Below are 19,235 nucleotides of genomic sequence, written 5' to 3'. Positions count from 1 at the left end.
AACGGGGGCTCCTTAGCTTAGTACCAGGACTAATACATAATACAAGCGCTCAGGACTTGTATTATGCAGTGAAATGGGGGGAAAAAAGGAAAGAAAAGAAAAGAACAAGGGACGGTGATTAAAAGGAGGCTCAAGGTAGGTTTCTGGAGAACTAGCCTGTTTCTTGATTTAGGTGCTGGTTATATGGGTGTGTTCAGTTTGCGAAAAGTCAATTTTCATATACGTGTAATTTTTATATACATTTTTTCATGAATGAAAAGTTAAAGGGTGGAAGGACGGATTTAAGAGGATTTTGGTGATATCATGAATGGTTTCTGTTCGCTCTATTTTTCAAATGTTCCAGAGTGATAGAGTGAGACATGATGGAGCTCACAGGCCATGTGAACCAGTGGATTCATCCACAGTCTCCAATCTCATTGCCCAGCCTGAGACATCCAGCGACCCAGACAGCAGCTGAGCCACAGGAAACACAGCCTCATGGTTAAAAGAACGGCATTAAGAACTAACCTGCCTGCATTCAAATCCTGCTTTGCATCTCCTAGATGTGTGATCTTGCACATGCTACTTCACTTTTCCATACTGTCTTGCTCTCTGCAACTGTAAAGCTGGTATAACAGTGCCTAACTCATGGGGCTTCACTACATATTCAGTGAGCATCTGTAATCGTGGCTGGCACATGGAACACACAACTAAATGTGAGCTCTTGTCCTTACCATTTAGGCACACAGCCACGGTCTCCTACCTTATATTGGTTACCATATACTTTTAAAAGTCATTTTCCCATTATTTAAATAACTTATTATTCCCTGCCATGTTCCAAAAAGAATTTCAGCTAGACTTGTTTTAGCTATTATTTAAGTTGTATTATCATATTACAGAAAATCTGGAAAACAGAAAATCAAGTATCACACTTTTAGGAGTGTAGTCATCCTGCTGCTGCTGTGCAATGCCTGAAGTGATCTGAAGTCACATTAAAGACACCATGAAAGGGGCCACTGGTCCAGAAGGGACCGTGGAACATACACCAGCCAGAGTACACTCAAGGAACAGCCTCAACTTTTTATTTAAAAATTTCAGTCACATAGAAAAGTTAGGTCAATACGGTGAATACCCATATACCCTTCACCTAGATTCACCAGGGTCATTAATATTTTGCTACATTTGCTTTCTCTTCTCTCTCCACACGCTATTTTTTTGCCTAATCATTTGAAAATTAAGTTGTAGAATTTGTGTCATTTTATTCATAAGTACTTCAGCTTTTATCTCCTAAGAACAAGCACATTATCCCATATAACCATTATATTATATCACACCCAAGCAATTTCACAGTTGTATGATACTTTTATCTAATATACAGCCTATATTTATACTTTTCCAATGGACCTAAAAATATCCTTTTTTTCCCCAATTCAGGGTGCAATCAAGGATCAAAGTGCATTAAAAAATTTTTTTTAATGTTTATTTTTGAGAGAGAGAGAAAGAGAGACAGAACAAATGGGGGAGGGGCAGAGAGAGAGGGAGGCAGAGGATCTGAAGCAGGCTCCACGCCGACAGCAGACAGTCCAACGCGGGGCTTGAACTCACGAACCATGAGATCATAGCCTGAGCCCAAGTCAGAGATGTTTAACCAACTGAGTTACCCAGGTACACCCCCTGTTTTTTTAAAATTTTTTTTAATGAAAAGTTCATTTAAACTGTTATGTGTCAGGGCACCTGGGTGGCTCAGTCTGTTGAGCATCTGACTTCGGCTCAGGTCATGATCTTGCAGTTCATGGGTTTGAGCCCCGTGTTGGAACCTGTGTTGACAGCTCGTAACCTTTAGATTCTGTGTCTCCTTCTCTCTGTTCCTCTCCTGCTCACGCTCTGTCTCTATCTCTCAAAAATAAATAAAGATTTAAAAAAAACCAACTGGGGTGGCTGGGTGGCTCAGTCGGTTAAGCGGCCGACTTCGGCTCGGGTCATGATCTCGCGGTCCGTGAGTTCAAGCCCCGCGTTGGGCTCTGTGCTGACAGCTCAGAGCCTGGAGCCTGTTTCAGATTCTGTGTCTCCCTCTCTCTGACCCTCCCCTGTTCATGTTCTGTCTCTCCCTGTCTCAAAAATAAATAAAACGTTAAAAAAAATTTTTTTAATAAAAAAAAAATACTGTTATGTGTCCTTTAATCTAGTATAGACCCCGACCCCTGCCCTTGTATTATCTTGCATAGCATTGACATTTTTGAAGGGTCCAGAAAGTTGTCTTGTAAAATATTCCTATCATCTAGATTTGTCTGACTGTTTGCTCATGATTCAACATAGGTGAAACATTTTTGGAAAAGTGCTACACACTTGATATCTTAATGATTATTTTTTAATGTTTATTTATTTTTGAGAGAGAGACAGCACAAGTGGGGGAGGGACAGAGAGAGAAGGCGACAGAGGATCCAAAGTGGGCTCCGTGCTGAGAGCAAAGAGACGAAAACAGGGCTCAAACTCACGAACTGCAAGATTATGACTTGAGCCAGTCAGGCGCTTAACCGACTGAGTCACCCAGGCACCTCTCCCACCACCGTTGATGTTTTATACTTCACACTGTCACACATAAGAAGGTACATAAATAATAATTTATTTCATTATTAGTATTGCTATGTCCTAGCATTTGGTTAAGGTGATGTCCAACCAAATCTTGTCATTGTAAATGTATTTTTCTCTATAGCAAATACGTAAACTGTGGAGGGTTTCTCTGAGTCCCTGAGAATATCTTGCTCCCCAACAATCTTTTTATCCAATGGTTTTTTTTTTTAATTTTTTTTTTTAACGTTTATTTATTTTTGAGACAGAGAGAGACAGAGCATGAACAGGGGAGGGTCAGAGAGAGGGAGACACAGAATCTGAAACAGGCTCCAGGCTCTGAGCTGTCAGCACAGAGCCCGACACGGGGCTCGAACTCACGGACCGCAAGATCATGACCTGAGCCGAAGTCGGCCGCTTAACCGACTGAGCCACCCAGGCACCCCTTATCCAATGGTTTTAAGCAACTGTTGATGATCTGCCTGAATCAATGATCGCATTAGTGGTTCAAAATGGTCACTAGTGATGTTTACTGTGTGAGTGAAATGAACCACTGCAGGTTAAATCTTACTTTTCCACTTACTTGCACTATTACTTCAGAACTATAAAGGAGAACTATTTCAGAAGTTCATCTGCTTGACTTCTCCTGACAGTGATTCATAATACCCATTTTTACCTTTCTCTGATCTCTATCTACCCGAACAGGTACATTAAATGGAAACAAACATAAATGCACTGGCTTAAGCAGTGGGCAGGGAATTACCTGTCTATACAAGCAAGACCTAGTCTTTAGAGCCCCCTTTCCTACAGCAGATCAAATTCCCCATCAAGAAAAGTCTATTTTTCCAAAGACAGGTTTTTTTTCTAATGTTTATTTATTTTTGAGAGAGAGTGGGGTCTGAGGATCCCAAGCGAGCTCTGCACTGACAGCAGCAAGTCCGATGCAGGGCTCGAACTTGCCAACCGTAAGATCACCACCCAAGCCGAAGTCTGATGTTCAACAGACTGAGCCAACCAGGTGCCCCTCCAAAGACAGTTCTATATTAGAGTCAGCCTCAGGCATCCCAAGAAGGGAAAGAGGGAGGACACAAAGGGTTCAGGCAATAGACTCTTGGCACAATTTTATTTTATTTTGTTATTATTATTTTTTAAATTTATTTATTTTAAGACAGAGAGAGTGAGAGCAGAGAAGGGGCAGACAGAGAGGGAGAGAGAAAAGATCCCAAGCAGGCTCCACACCGTCAGCACAGAGCCCAACATGGGGCTTGATCTCACAAACTGTGAGATCATGACCTGAGCCAAAATCAAGAGTTGGATGCTCAACCGACTGAGCCACCCAGGCACCCCTCCTGGCACAATTTAAAAGATTCTGCAAACCACATTAGGACAGTACCAAATCACATGGTCCACTGCTTCAAGCATCCTGCTCCCCCTTCCCCTGTGAATGTTACTTCTTCCTGGTCAACCATCCTTTAGACCCCAAACATCATCCCCAGACCAGCTGCATTAGAATCCCTTGGGAAGCTGATTAAGAAACAGATGCCTCAGTCTCATCTCTGATCGATCAACTGAATCACAGCCATTCAGGGGGTCTGGGAATCCGTGTGTGGACAAACTCCCCAGAGGATCTCATGAGCAGCCAGGTTTGGGAACCCTTGCTTAGAAAGGGCCTCCTATAGTCTCCCAAAGGGGACTATCCTATAGGACACACAATGGTAGATAGTAGTTAAGGATCAGTCCCATTATGTGACAGTCACCCTGCCAACAACTGACCTCAGGGGTCTGGAACAAGGACAGATGAGTGCAACCTAAAGGATCTATTGCACCTCCAATTTATAACGTACTTAAAGCTGTGGGGGGAAAATCACTCTACTTATTAGAGAAGCTGCCAGATCTATGGTTCTCCAAATTTAGTCTCTACCAGAAGCATCTGGGAACATCACCTCTAAAAGACTGAGTCAGAGGTCTGTCTCCTTGGGGCCTACGAATGTGTGTTTGTAACAAGCTCTCTAGGTGCTTCTGATGCAGGGGATCCAAGGACCACACTTTGAGAGACCCTGGCCTAGATGCTGCTCATTTATGGCAACCAAAGAGCAAATGAGTTGGACAAAAAAGTCTTGGGCTTCATCTGAAGGCTACTTACCGAACCCAAGAAACAAAATCTGAGGTCATATGGGAAATGTTTCTCAGCAATTAATTAGCCGCACAGAAACATTCAGATGATAAGAAACCCTTCATAAAAGGTCCAAAATTTTGCTCTAACGTTTCATCCCATTGAAAGACTATAGGCAAGCTGAGCTAAGAGTGGGAGACCAAGGTGCCAGCACAATGTCCCCACTTCAGGTACCATGTTAGCAGTCTGCAGAGGGGCAGTAGGAGCACAGGACCATCCCCTGGAAGCCACTTGAATCATGTGAATCAAATTTTTCTGACGTCAAGGTCCTGCCTGATTCCAGCTTCCCCTTTACACTCTGAGGGAGCAAACTCTTGGCAATTCTCTCTCTCTGCCACACCCTCTACTGTTAATCCAAGCCTTAACCAAGAGTAACACATGAGCTTGTAACCCCAGAAATAGAGATGGCTAGGCCACTGGCAGCATGGAGCAAGGACCATGCTAATTATGGGAAATGGGACAGAGAAAGAGCTAGTCAGTTCCATGCTGAGTTGGAATTTGGCTCACTGGGCATCAGAAGAATGGCTGGCAGTCTGCAACAAGGGCTCAGGGTATTAGAATAGTGGCAGGAACCAATCTTCGACAAAGCAGGAAAGAATATCCAGTGGGAAAAAGACAGTCTCTTCGGCAAATGGTCTTGGGAAAACTGGACAGTGACATGCTGCAGAATGAACCTGGACCACTTTCTTACGCCATATACAAAAATAAATTCAAGATGATGAAAGACCTAAATGTAAGACAGGAAACCATCAAAATCCTAGAGGAGAGCAACCTCTTTGACCTTAGCTGCAACAACTTCTTACTAGACATGTCTCCAGAAGCAAGGGAAACAAAGGCAAAAATGAACTACTGGGACCTACCTCATCAAGATAAAAAGCTTCTGCACAGTGAAGGAAACAATAAAACTAAAAGGCAACGATGGAACGGGAGAAGATATTTGCAAATGACATATTGGATAAAGGGTTTGTATCCAAAATCTATAAAAAACTTACCAAACTCAACAACCAAAAAACAAAGAATCCAGTGAAGAAATGAGCAAAAGACATGAACAGACACTTTTCTAAAGAAGACATCCAGATGGCTAATAGACACATGAAAAAATGCTCAACATCACCCATCATCAGGGAAATACAAATCAAAACCACAATGAGGTGCCACCTCACATCTGTCAGAATGGCTAAAATTAACAACTCAGGAAACAACAGATGTTGGCAAGGATGTGGAAAAAGGGAAACACTTTTGCACTGCTGGTGGGAATGCAAACTGGTGCAGCCACTCTGGAAAACAGTATGGAGGTTCCTCAAAAAATTAAAAATAGAGCTAAACTATGACCCAGCAATTGCACTACTAGGTATTTATCCAAAGGATACAAAAATGCTGTTTAGAAGGGGCACATGCACCCCAGTGTTTATAGCAGCATTATCAACAATAGCCAAATTATGGAAAGAGCCTAAATGTCCATCGACTGACAAATGGATAAAGAAGATATGGTATATATATTCACAATGGGGTATTACTCGATAATCAGAAGGAATGAAAGCTTGCCATTTGCAATGTGGATAGAACTAGAATGTATTATGCTAAGCAAAATAAGTCCGTCAGAGAAAGATAAGTATGATACGATTTCACTCATATGTGGAATTTTAGAAACAGGACAGATGAACTTAGGGGAAAGGAAGGAAAAATAAGATAAAAACATAGAGGGAAGCAAACCATAAGAGACCCTTAAATACAGAGAACAAACTGAGGTTGCTAGTGGGGTGTTGGGGTGGGGGATGGGCTAAATGAGTGACGGGTGTTAAGGAGGGCACTTGTTGGGATGAGCGCTGGGTATTACATATAAGTGATGAATCACTAAATTCTACTCCTGAAATCACTATTACACTATATGTTAACTAACTTGAATTTAAATAAAATAAAACAAAACAAAACAAAACAAAACTGTGGCAGGAACTCCCACTTGCTGCTGGAGGTCAGAGCAGCATACCCTTCTCTTCCCTGACCCAGGTAGCTTCCCACCCAGGAAACTCCAGGCAAAACAAGCCACCTTCATAGCACAAATGGGATATGGAAGTCCCAGGAAAGGTCACTCCACAGCTATCAAAATATACCTATGAGTTCCCCTTTAAAGCCAACCAGGCTTATGGCAAAAGAACCCCCACACCCACCAGCTCGTGGGGCTCTTACCTGACTGGAACACGTATCTGGCCAAGCCCTGCATTAGCTCTGCTGGCCATGTTGGGGGGGCAGACTCTCCTGTTTCTCTCTTCAGACGAAATGTCAATTCAAAGCCAAAACCACTAGGTCCGTCTGTTCCTGTAAATCTGAAAGGAATAAAAAGCAAATGTTTTTAGTTCAACTACCTTAAGAAAACACTGTTTTTAAAGTTCATTAAAGTTCTCCCCTATTTTTGGTGGCCTCGGCATCCAAACCCCTTAATCAGAGGACTCTCCCTCAATAGCCTGTAAGGAGCCACAATACTAGTCTTGCCCTCCGGCCAGCCACAGTACATGGGTATGACCTTGGCCCAGCCAATCAAATTCCCCTGGTGGCACTCTAAATTATGAGTTCCACATTTTGTGGCTCTGGAACATTCCTCTGTGTGATTAAGGCTCCATTACTGAAAATCTTCCTTATTCACACTCCTTATTCCTTTGAACTGTTATTAAGTACCTACTTAGTGAGCTAAGGATACAATCCTACTGTATGCTCTGTGAGGATGAGATCCTTTCTCCACTCTCATCTGTACTCTGTCCCACAAGGGTACATACAATCTTTGAGCTGGGCTGGCTGGTCTCCAAACTCAGCAGTTGTGGACACATCCCCAGGCAGATTCCAAATACTGGGAAGGCCTGTATTCTTCCTGAAACCCAGCAAGCCACATGCACTCATCGATCGGCACATGCTCTTCCTGAAAACTGGCACCCTGTGTATACCTGTCAATCACTAGAATACGGGGGGAAGTATGGTTTGCTCCCACTTCTCATCCCCAGGTGGCCAAGAATGATGACAGTTACTGCCTCTGTGGCCACACGCATCACAGTGACGATGAGGCAAGGGAAGAATGCCTGCCTCTGACGGCTAGGAAACACTCAGGGGCCCCAGGTCTTCAGGGAAGCCCCTGAAATGGACTTCTGCCAGAGAGGAAAACGATGTAGATGTGATAGCAAGGCCTGGCTGGGGAGTGGCATGCCCCCTTATGTGAGGGAAGAGTCCAGGGAAGAGTTCCTGAGAACTCAGGAGGCTTGCCAGCATGGGAAGGGTTAAAAGTTAAAATATGTTCATGATATAATTTCCAGTAATTATATCTTGTACAAACATGAGCCACAATGATTATACACATGTAAACTCCTCAGCAGACAAATACAAACCATAAACTAAGATGACAGCCAGCACCTCCTTGCTAGACAAGCTACCGGAACAGGCAGTCCGCGGCAAGAATTCTGAAGGGAGGGTGATGATGTCCAACCCTGGAATCCTGCGTGGCACCTTTCCTTCATCATCATCCTCATCAGCCTCAAGAGGCCAGGCCAGGAGACTGGACAAAAAGAGAGTCCAAAGTCTCCGAACCTCAGACACCTTGCTTGTGTGCCTGGGTGAGCTCAGCCGTCCTGCACTTGCTGCACCAGGGAGATCACCTCTGAGAAGCCACATCCTCCAAAGGACTGAAAAGGAATCCGTCCTTAAAGTTGTCATGCTTGTGCCTAATTACATCTAAAGGAGGTGTCCATGGTTTGCAACGTGGGAGACAGAATCCATTTTGAGGGTACACACCTAGAATTTCAGAGACCAGACTAGAAGTTGTTTGGCATGACACAGTATGAGCTATTTTCTTCCCCCGATGAGCTGTCAGGTTTGGGGGCAATTTGATGCAGGGGGGCTGAGGGAATAGCTAAGCAAGCAGAGGCCGGGAAAGCCACCTCCCTGCGGCTGCAAGCGTGAGAGGAGTGTGAAAATCCGAGGTAAGGCAAGACTGACTCAGAGTTAAAACTCCACCAAAGAAGATGGGTCACTAGGCCAAAGGGAAGATTTCAAGAAGCCTCCAATTAGAAGCAGCTTTGTAAAATGTATTAGACCATTATTCCAGGGCTTTCATCTTGGGCCAAGAAAAATACATGATTTCTAACCACAAAAACTTGAGAAACAGACAAAAAGAACATGTTCCTCAGGCTGCACGATGGGGAGAACTCTCCGATGCAGAGAGAAATCATATGCATCCAAGCAACATCACCTCTCTAAGGAGGCTGTGCACACACACATGCACGTTGGGGTGTGCGTGTGCGCACGTGCACATGTCCACCATCTGCCTGCATGAAGGGTGCTTTCTGGGCCAACTCTGTGGTAGGCAGGCCAGCCCTCAGTTGGTTGGCTGGGAAGGACAGGCCGGGCCAGATGGTGTCCACCTGCATTTGATTACCACCCACCAGGCTGGCTGGAGGCAACCTCTAAACTCTGAAACATGCGTTTGGAATGGCCCAGCCTCAGGATAAACACACAACCTGGAGCCTGTCAGAAGGTCTCTTTTTCAAAGCAGACTGCCGAGGCAATAGCCAAGTGACAAGGTCATTCAGTCTTTAAAGTCCCCCGGAGAGGCCTGGCTTCATCTGGACTTCCTCACGTGAGCGCTTCTCCAGCCAAACCGGTTTTGTCTGACCAGAGGACGAAGCCCCTCCTAGGGGGTGGCTGTCTCTCACATCCTCTGAGAAAGAAAAGCATGAGAGGAAACTGGCACACGCTGCAGGAGGAGGAGGGAGTTGGGTCAGAGCAAAGAATGTTTCTAACACAGAAGGCTGCTAAAATACTAGCTGGTGGTAAAGAGGGCCAGTGGAGTTTCTTCCTACGGAGATTTTAAAGGAATACAATACAGACTCTCCCCAATCTGGTAGGAGGGGGTGAGGGGTTCTAACGGTCTTGTTGCAGAAGGATGGTTGAGACCGTTTTCAGCTGAAGAACTTCAGATCCTGCTCACTGAGGTCCCCAGGGGAGAGGCTGGCTTTGTCCCAGCAGTTTGGTGAACCTAAGAACGGATGTGGCAGCCTCAAGAGTAACACCAACCTGTGCACAGAGAGAACCTGTGCCTTTAATCCCAGACACAGCTGCCCGGCACTGGAATCTGCCCCAAAAGCCTGCCCCAAGCACCTGGACTAAGAAGGTATCAGTCAGCCTCCAAGAGGCCAGAATGACCACTAACACCAGGCAGAAGATGAACAGGAAACCAGGAGACACTTTCTGGAGGAAACACAGCAGCTGGGGTGGGCAGAAAAGAGCTGACCTAAAAGCTGGCATCTCACACGCAACACTGTTAGTTAATAGGGAAATTCAAATCGAAACCACAGTGAGGTACCACTTCATATCCTCTAGGATGACTAAAATAAAAGACAAGAACAAGTCTTGACAAGGATGTGGAGAAACTGGAACTCTCACACGCTGCTGTCAGAATGTAAAATGGCAGAGCTACTTTGTAAGACAGTTTGGCAGGTCCTCCTAAAGTTAAACATAAACTTGCCATAGGACCCAGAAGCTCCACTCCTAGGTGTACACCCAAGAGATGGAAAATATACGTTTATACAAAAATTTGTACATTAACGTTCATAGTAGCATTATTCGTAATAGCCACAGAAAGTGGAAGCAACCCAATGTATCAATGGATGGACAAACAAAATGTAGTCTATTCGTACAATGGAATAAAGAAGAATGACGTACCGATACAACACAGATGAACCCTGAAAACATGATGCTAAGTGAATAAAGCCAGATACAAGAAGCCACATAGTGTATGATTCCATTTATACAGAATGTCCAGAATAAACAAATCCAGAGACAGAAAGTAGATTAGTGGTTGCCAGGAGCTAGGGGGAGTAGAGAATGGGGAGTGACTGCTAATGGGTACAGTTTCTTTTTAGGGTGATGGAAATGTTCTGGAATTAAATAGTGATGATGGTTGCACAACCTTATGAATATACTAAAAAAACACTGAACTGTATACTTTAAAAGGATAAATTTCCGGGTATGTGAATTATATCTTTAAAAAAAGGAAAAAGCTGATGTCTCAGGTACAACTAAGTGCTAGAGGAGGTAAGGCCAACCACACCAAGTAAGCTGGGTTTACCTGACTCTACCTATTAATAACCACTATGATTAACTGAATGCCTGTTAAGTCTGAGGCCTTGGGCTAAGCACTTTTCTTATAGCATTTAATTTTCCAAGACTCACCCACTGTTATCTTCATTTTAACTCACATGAGAAAAAGACACCAGAGAGAGTTTAAGTAATATTCCACATGTCACACAGCAAGCAAGTGATAGAGCTTGGACTTGAAGTCTGCCTGACTCCAAAGTCCATCCTCTTATTGCTATGTGACCTTAGTGAGACATTTAACCTCTCTGTGCCTCACTTTCCTCATCCATTAAATGGGGATAATAACAAAACAGTCACTATATCAGAGTTGTTATGAGGATTAAATGTTAGAAACGACCTGGAATACTGTAAGCATTACATCATTTACGGTAAGTAAAAGGAGCCAGTCACAAAAGACTATATACCGGGGCATCTGGGTGGCTCAGTCGGTTGAGCATCCAACTTCAGCTTAGGTCACTATCTCCCAGTTCCTGAGTTCGAACCCCACACTGGGCTTGCTGCTGTCAGTGGCAGAGCCCGCTTCATATCCTCTGTCCCCCTCTCTCTGCCCCTGCCCCACTTGTACTACCTCAAAAATAAATAAACACTTAAAACACATTTTTAAAAAGACCACATATTGTATGATTCCATCGATATGTGACGAATGATATAACTTGTAATATATAATACATATTATGTGTATATTATATAAAATGTCCAGAATAGGCAAATCTGTAGAAACAGAAAGCAGATTAGTGACTATGTAGGGCCAGGGGACTGAGGACAAACGTGGAGTGTCTGCTAATGGCTATGGGGTTGCTTTTTAGGGTAATGAAAAAGTTCTAAAATTAGATAATGATGATGGTTACATAACTCTGTGAATGCACTAACAACCACTAAATTATACACATACATGATATATGACAAGTATGTATTATATATGACAGGTTTATGTTAGGTGGGTGAACTGTATGGTATGTAAGTTATATCTCAATAAAGCTGTTCTTAAAAATTGAGAGGGAAAAGAAAAGATTGATAGTAAAAAAAAGGACAAACTATAGATATATAGATACAGGTACAGATATATCTGCTGTAAGCATACAAGGAGATGTTCAACCTCACTCATAAGAAAAATGCAACTTAAATACAAATTAAAACAAGAGACACAATTCTCATCTATCAGGTTGGCAAAAATTAAGACGTAGGATATCATTCTCTTGATGAGGCTGTGGACAAAGAGGTATTCTCATACACTGCTCGTGGGGATACAAGTTAGCACAACCGTTTTGGAGAGCAAGGTAGCAATACCTAACAAAATTACATATATTTTACCTTTTCTTAGAGAGAGAGAGAGAGAGAGAAAGGTTGCAAGTGAGAGAGGGTGAAGAGAGAGAGAGAGAGAGAGAGAGAGAGAGAGAGAGAATCCCACAAGGGGCAGAGAGAGAAGCGGGGCTCGAACTCACCCAATGTGGGACTTGAACTCACGAACCGTAAGATCATGACCTGAGCCAAAGTCAGATGCTTAATCCACTGAGCCACCCAGGTACCCTATATTTTACCTTTTGACCCAGAAATCCCACTTCTAAGAATTTGTAATTGCAAAATAGCGGATACAATCTAACTGCCCATTCAAAGAGTATTAGGCAACTATGAGGGAGAGCTAACAAACTGATATGGATACTGTCAAGTAAAAAAAAAAAAAAAAAAAAGTACTACAGAATACTACCTGTTGAGGAAGAAAGAGGGGGAAGATAGGAAAATATACATATATCTGCTCATTTGTGCAAAAAGCAACACAGGAATAATAAATCAGAAACTAATAATATTGGCTGTCTACAGGCAGTAGGCAGGAACTAGGTGGAAACGACTGCAGAGCAGGGAGCAGGGACACTTCTCTGAATATATATCTTGGTGTACAATAGGTGCTCAGTAAAGACGAAAAGAATGAGCTAACAGACTCAGGCAGCAACCCTTTCCATCAAGAACGAGCCTGACCCCAGAAGAAGTGGCCCCTGCTGGTCTCGAGATACTCTAATATCCAGTGGAAGTGCTCTGGCAATCCTATAGTGTAGCTGGCAACAAGCCTTATCCCTCTCACGTCACAAATGTGACCACCCACCTATCTTTTCAAGATGTGTTTGCCTACTGCCAGCCCACAGCTCAGGATGTTGCAACATACCTGAGCTGCACAGCAAACACTCTAGGCATTGTATAATTACACTCAGCTGTGCTCTGGGCAGAAAAATTGTGCTGCAGGGGAGGGTTAGGCTGTTAGCCAGCCCAAGTATCCGGGGTCCTTTTACACCCCTCTCCAAAAAGCAGCAAACACCCACCAACCATCAAAAGACAGTTAGTTACAAAGAGTCATCACATAATCTGATCCACTGCTCTGCTGGGCAGTTTAAATTCCAGAACACCAAGTAGGAGCCCTGGTCAGTGTGCCCAGAAACAAATGTGGACAGGTCAGGGAACAGGAAGTGTATCTGGCAACTTCCTCTCATCCTTCTGGCCATCACCGGCCTCCCATGATCTGGGGAAGCTCCAGCTCTTGACCTACTTACTAAAAACACTTCATCATGGGCCCCAGGACTCCAGTGTCACTGAAATAGGGTGACCAACTTGTCCTTGTTTTCCCAGGATTTCCTTGGCTTTAGAACTGAAAGCCTCATGTCTAGGGAAAGCCATTAATCTTGAGCAAATTTGGGCAATCACCCAACACTGAAGTGTCACTATCTGACCCACACAAAGCAAAATGTTGCCAAATTAGAAAGCGCCAAATATGCATCAAGAACCACCAAAATGTCAGCAGTGCAGAAAAGAAAGTCTCTGGAGCCAGGTGACCTATGCTCAAGTCCTGGCTCTACTACTTCCTGGCTGGAGGGCAAATCACCTATCCTCTCTGTGCCTCAGTTTCTTCATCTATAAAAATGGGGACATGAAGAATAAACCCTAAGGTAAACTACGGAGTATGGGTGATAATGATGTGTCCGTGTAGGTTCACCAATTGTAACAAACATACCATTCTGGTACTGGATGTTAATAGTCAGGATGGGGCACCTGGGTAGCTTAGTCAGTTAAGCATCTGACTTCAGCTCAGGTCATGATCTCACAGTTCACGAGTTCGAGCCCTGTGTCAGACTCTGTGCTGACAGCTCAGCGCCTGGAGCCTGCTTCAGATTCTGTGTCTCCCTCTCTCTCTGCCCCTCCCCTGCTCGTGCTCTGTTTCTCTCTCGCTCTCAAAAATAAATAAAAATATTTTTAAAAAATAGTCAGGGAGGCTGTGCCTGTGTGAGGGCAGAGGGTATACGGGAACTCTACTTCCACCCAATTTTGCTATAAACCTAAAAAATAAAGTCTGTTTAGAGAAAATAAACAAACAAACAAATAAATAAATAAATAAATAAAGTCTATTTTCTAAAATGGAGATATGAGGGGCACCTGGGTGGTTCAGTCGTTTTAAGCGTCTGACTTCGGCTCAGGTCACGATCTCACAGTTCGTGGGTTCGAGCTGGGCTTCGGGCTCTGTGCTGACGACTGAGAGCCTCGATGCAGCCTGCTTCGGGTCCTGTGTCTCTCTCTCTCTCTGCCCCTCCCCTGCTCATGCTCTGTCTCTCTCAAAAATAAACATTAAAAAGAAAGAGCGTGAGTCAGGAGGGGCAGAGAGAGAAGACACAGAATCCGAAGCAGGGTCCAGGCTCTGAGCCCTCAGCACTGAGCCCGAAGCAGAGCTCGAACCCATGAACCGTGAGATCGTGACCTGAGCTGAAGTTGGACGCTTAACCAACTGAGCCACCCAAGTGCCCCTAAAAAATTTTTTACTGGAGATACAAGTAGCTATCATATGGTAACTACTTAAATGAGTTAATATATATGAAACACTCAAAACAGTGTCTGGAATACAGTGGGTACTGTCTCAAGTGTCAGCTATTATCTATAGTAGTTCCCAGTTCTGGAAATTCACCCTAAGAGGATAATCTTGTATTTGGAAAAAGTCTTTTGCATAAATATATTCCATGGTATTTATAAGAGAAAAGAATTTAGAAACAGTCTAAATGTTCTATAAGCTGAGGTATTCTAAGTTCTGGTGCATGTTGTGGTGGGACATCACAGAAACATTCAAAATGAGAGTTCTGAAAACAGGAGGACTAATCTCTTAAGCTTTGAGAAGCCAAGGGCTTTGCACCTCTAACTGGTGAGGAGAGAAGGGAAGATGATGTCAGAACCCCACTCTAAAGCCTCTATTATTTGCTGTTCACCTATTGTTAACTATAGAATAAACATATAAATAAAGTGGTCATGACACTAGAAGTCTTGTGAGTTGCTGACGGGAATGCAAAATAGTGCAGCTGGAAAATAGTATGGTGGTTCCTCAAAAAACAAAATAAACATAAATCTATCATATGATTCAGCAACTCCACTTTTGAGTATAACCCAAAAGAAATGAAAACAGACTTAAACAGATACCTGTATACCAATGTTCATAGCAGCAATATTCACAATAGTCAAAAGGTGAAAACAACCCAAATGTTCACTCACGGGTGAATGGATAAAGAAAATATGGTACATCCACACAATGGAATAGTATTCAACCTTAAAAAGGAAGGAAACTCTGACACATGCTACAGCATGGATAAACCTTGAAAAGGTTTGTATCACTTATGGCTAAGTGATATAAGCCAGACACAAAAGGAAAATGTATGATTCCACTCATAAGAGGTACCTAGAGTAGTCAAATTCATAAATACATAAAATGGCATGATGGTTGCCACATCTCCATTAAAAAAGGAGACAAGACTAGCTAGAATAGGGGTGGGGAGAAGGAGGAATAGGGAGTTACTGTTTAACGAATACAGAGCTTCAGCTGGAAGATGAAAAAATTCTGGAAACGGATGGTGACTGCATAACAATGTGAATGTATTTAATTCCACAGGACTGTACATCTACAAATGGTTAAAATGGTAAATACAGGGGCACCCGGGTGGCTCAGTTGGTTAAGTGTCTGACTTCGGCTCAGGTCATGATCTCCTGTTCAAGAGTTCGAGCCCTGTGTCAGGCTCTGTGCTGACAGCTCAGAGCCTGGATCCTGCTTCGGATTCTGTGTCTCCCTCTCTCTCTGTCCCTTCCCCACTCATACTGTCTCTCTCTGCCTCTCAAAAAATAAATAAATGCTAAAAAAAAATTTTTTAATGGTAAATACATATTTTACTACAAATGGTCATGAAAAAGCATGAACCAAAATTTAATACAAAATGTAGTTCAAAATATTTGTGCAGGGGCACCTGGGTGGTTCAGTCGATTGAGTGTCTGACTGCAGTTCAGGTCATGATCTCACAGTTCATGAATTCAAGCTGCACATCGGGCTCGCTGCTGACAACGAAGAGCCTGCTTCTGATCTTCCGTCCCCTTCTCTCTGCCACTCCCCTGCTTACGCTCTCCCAAAAATAAATAAACATTAAAAATATATACTTTGGGGGGCATCTGGGTGGCTCAATAGGTTAAGCATCTGACTTCGGCTCAGATCACGATCTCTTGGTTTGTGAGTTCGAGCCCTGCATCGGGCTCTGTGCTGACAGCTCAGAACCTGGAGCCTGCTTCAGATTCTGTGTCTCCCTCTCTCTTTGCCTCTCGCCTGCTCGCACTCTGTCTCTATCTCTCTCAAAAATAAACACTAAAAAAAAATTTTTTAATATATGTATTTGTGCATACACACACAATGTAAAAATACATAAAATATATGTATGTGTGTATGTTTGTGAAAAAGAAAATACAATAAAATTATTATAGTGGCTACCACAGTCAATTTTTCTTTCTCAAAGTCTTTGCATTTTCCACATTTTCTGCTGTTATAATCTCTGGTCTAGACTGTAAACCCCACAAGGACAGGGCTGTGTCTTATTACTACTGTTATCTGCCAGACTTCTCATAGAATCTGTTCGCTGAGTGTATATATTGGACATTCATGATATGACAGGAGAGGCCCGTGGGCAGTGCACCCTTTCCCTGGTGGTGGCTTGGATACGTCCATTGGTATCTGAAGCAAGGAATGCTGGGCCAGCTAAGGCAGCTGTGAAGGCTCCGCCTTGAGAAGGTGGTACCTCTAAAGGCAGGTCTAGGGACAGTGGCTCAGTCTCAAGCTCAATATTGTTATCAAAAGAAAAGGAAGAGTCGACTATTTGCCTCAGGAAACATAGGGCACAGGAGGCCAGGCCAGTCCAATTTCAGAACCAGGAGTGATGTCACTTCATTCCCTACAAAGGCTCCTCTTATCTCTTCTTCCCCCTTCCTCTTTCCCTACTCCCTCGTCGGTCTTCCCTTCTAACCAGCCCTTCTTCTTGGAAATTAAACTTAGTTCCCAGCCTTTCTGGGTTGGATATTCTCTCCCAGAAGAATGGAGCCTTTAAATCCTATCCCTGGGAACAGACCTACAGACCTTTTCCTTTGGTGGCTTCCCTCCAAGGCCACATACACCCCCCCATGCATATCTCTAACAGGCACAGGGCAAAGCCTAGCCTTAGTCCCAGCTGGACGCAGAAATTACAGAAAGACCTCAACCAAAGACCTCCAGTAGCTCTGGGGCTCTGCAAGGAGACTACCTCTTCACCTCTGCCTCCCAGAGCATGCCAAATAAATTCAACGGCCTCTCATCCAAACTCTGGCACTTGCTTAGAGCACCAAGTTTCTCAAAAGTCAATTTGCTCCAAAGTTCTCAGTGCTGCCCCAAACCTCATGATACCCTGGAATTAGCCACTGCTCTGTCCCTTATACACATGCAGAGAATATAGATTTGCTTGGCAAAAGGAGGGCACCATTGGAAAGCACTTCCTCAGGGAAAACAGAATGTGAGCATTTCTCTGTTCATGGTCTTCACCCGTCCCCTAGGGAACTCTGTAAGTGAAAAAAGGACAGAAGCCAAAGCCCCATTTCCTGCAGTTTCTGCCATCTCCTTACCACACGCAATCTCTGCAGGTAACCACACAAAGTGGCTTCGGGCACCATGCCTCTGTTAAGGATTCCCAAATTTATCCCCAAAGGAGCAGACTCTAACACCTCCAACTCAATATATGCAAATCTGAACTCAGTATCTTCCCAAACCTGGTCCTTCTCCATCTTTCCCTAACTGAAAAAGAGTACTGTCATGGTAGTCTATATAATGGCTCCCCAAAGATGTCCACATTCTAATCCCTGGAACCTGTATATGTTACCTTACATGGCAAAAAGGACTTTGCAGATGTGATTAAGTTAAGGATCTTGAGATGGGAAGATTATTCTGGATTACGTAGGTTAGCTCTATCTAAGCACATGAGTCCTTCAAAGAAAAGATGAGAGATAGAAGATGTGGAAGAATAGGCAGACAGGTGTGGTATGAGGACTTGGCCTACCCTTCCTAGCCATGAAGATGGAGGAAGGGGCATGAACCAAGGAATGAGTGTGGCTTCTGGAAGATGGAAAAGGGAAGGAAATGGGTTCTCCCTTCAGCCCCCAGAATGGAATGCAGCCCAACTGACATCTTGACTTTAACCCGGTGAGACCCATGTCAGACTTCTGGCCTCCATAACTGTGAGATCATAAATGTGTCTTTAAGCCACTAGCAATAGGAAACTGATACAGCTATGAAGCCAGAATCCTAAGTGTCATCATCCAGTCCTGCCTCATTCCCCTGCATAGCCAGACAAGCAGTCACCAAGTTGTCACCAAGTTGTCCTTCCTCCTCAGCAGCTCAAATCAATCCTCTTCTCTCCATCCTAGCTGCAATACCATAGGTTGGCCTTCTGCATTCTTCCCCTGGATGTCCATAACACTCACTGATCTGCTTCTTGCCCTCCTTAGTTATTTGCTCTGACATTCCCCAAAGGGAATATATCTCCCAGCTGCTTAAAAATCCTCTAAAACTCCCCCCACTAAATCTTCAAGAGAAAGTCCAGACCTCTACCCAAACCTCACAATGACCTGGGTCCCATCCACCTCTTCTGCCGAACACTCTAAGCACCAAGCCTAATGAATGGAATGGCAGATATCTGGATACCCTAATGACCTCCTTGCCTTTGAGACTCCACACAGGTTGTTCCCTTCTTCTCTGCCCTCTGCCAACCTTCAGGAAGGATCAGGTGTTAATCACCTTCTCTGCACCAGGTGTCTGAGCTGAATATTTTGTTTGCCCGTCCAGATCCATCCTCATTATAGCAGATGGATCCTGAGGTGGCGCCTGTGATCTCTGCCTCCTCTCCCTGAATGACAACAGGACCTGTGACCTGCTTCTAACCAACAGAATATGGCCAGGTGATGGGTTATCATGCCCATGAGGATGTTACATTATATAAGACTATGTTTTGTTAGCAGTCGCTATCTCTGTTGTTGGCTTTAAAGAAGCTTCTGTAACCCCTATAGCTACAAGAAAAGG

The 19,235-nt window shown here is 43.8% G+C and overlaps 1 protein-coding gene across 3 annotated transcripts in view; it reads right to left on the bottom strand.

The window, feature by feature from the left end:
- Positions 1–19,235, bottom strand: part of SUFU (SUFU negative regulator of hedgehog signaling) — a 112,785-nt gene that overhangs the window by 69,441 nt on the left and 24,109 nt on the right. For all 3 annotated transcript variants that reach the window (XM_049645641.1, XM_049645643.1, XM_049645642.1), the window contains exon 3: positions 6,908–7,044. In XM_049645641.1, the coding sequence (XP_049501598.1) occupies positions 6,908–7,044 (137 nt within the window). The remainder of the gene's footprint in view (positions 1–6,907; positions 7,045–19,235) is intronic.

Source organism: Panthera uncia, chromosome D2 (genome assembly GCF_023721935.1).
Source record: "Panthera uncia isolate 11264 chromosome D2, Puncia_PCG_1.0, whole genome shotgun sequence".
Taxonomy (NCBI): domain Eukaryota; kingdom Metazoa; phylum Chordata; class Mammalia; order Carnivora; family Felidae; genus Panthera; species Panthera uncia.
The sequence above is the reverse complement of the archived record's forward strand: the minus strand, read 5'-3'. Positions and strand labels throughout refer to the sequence as shown.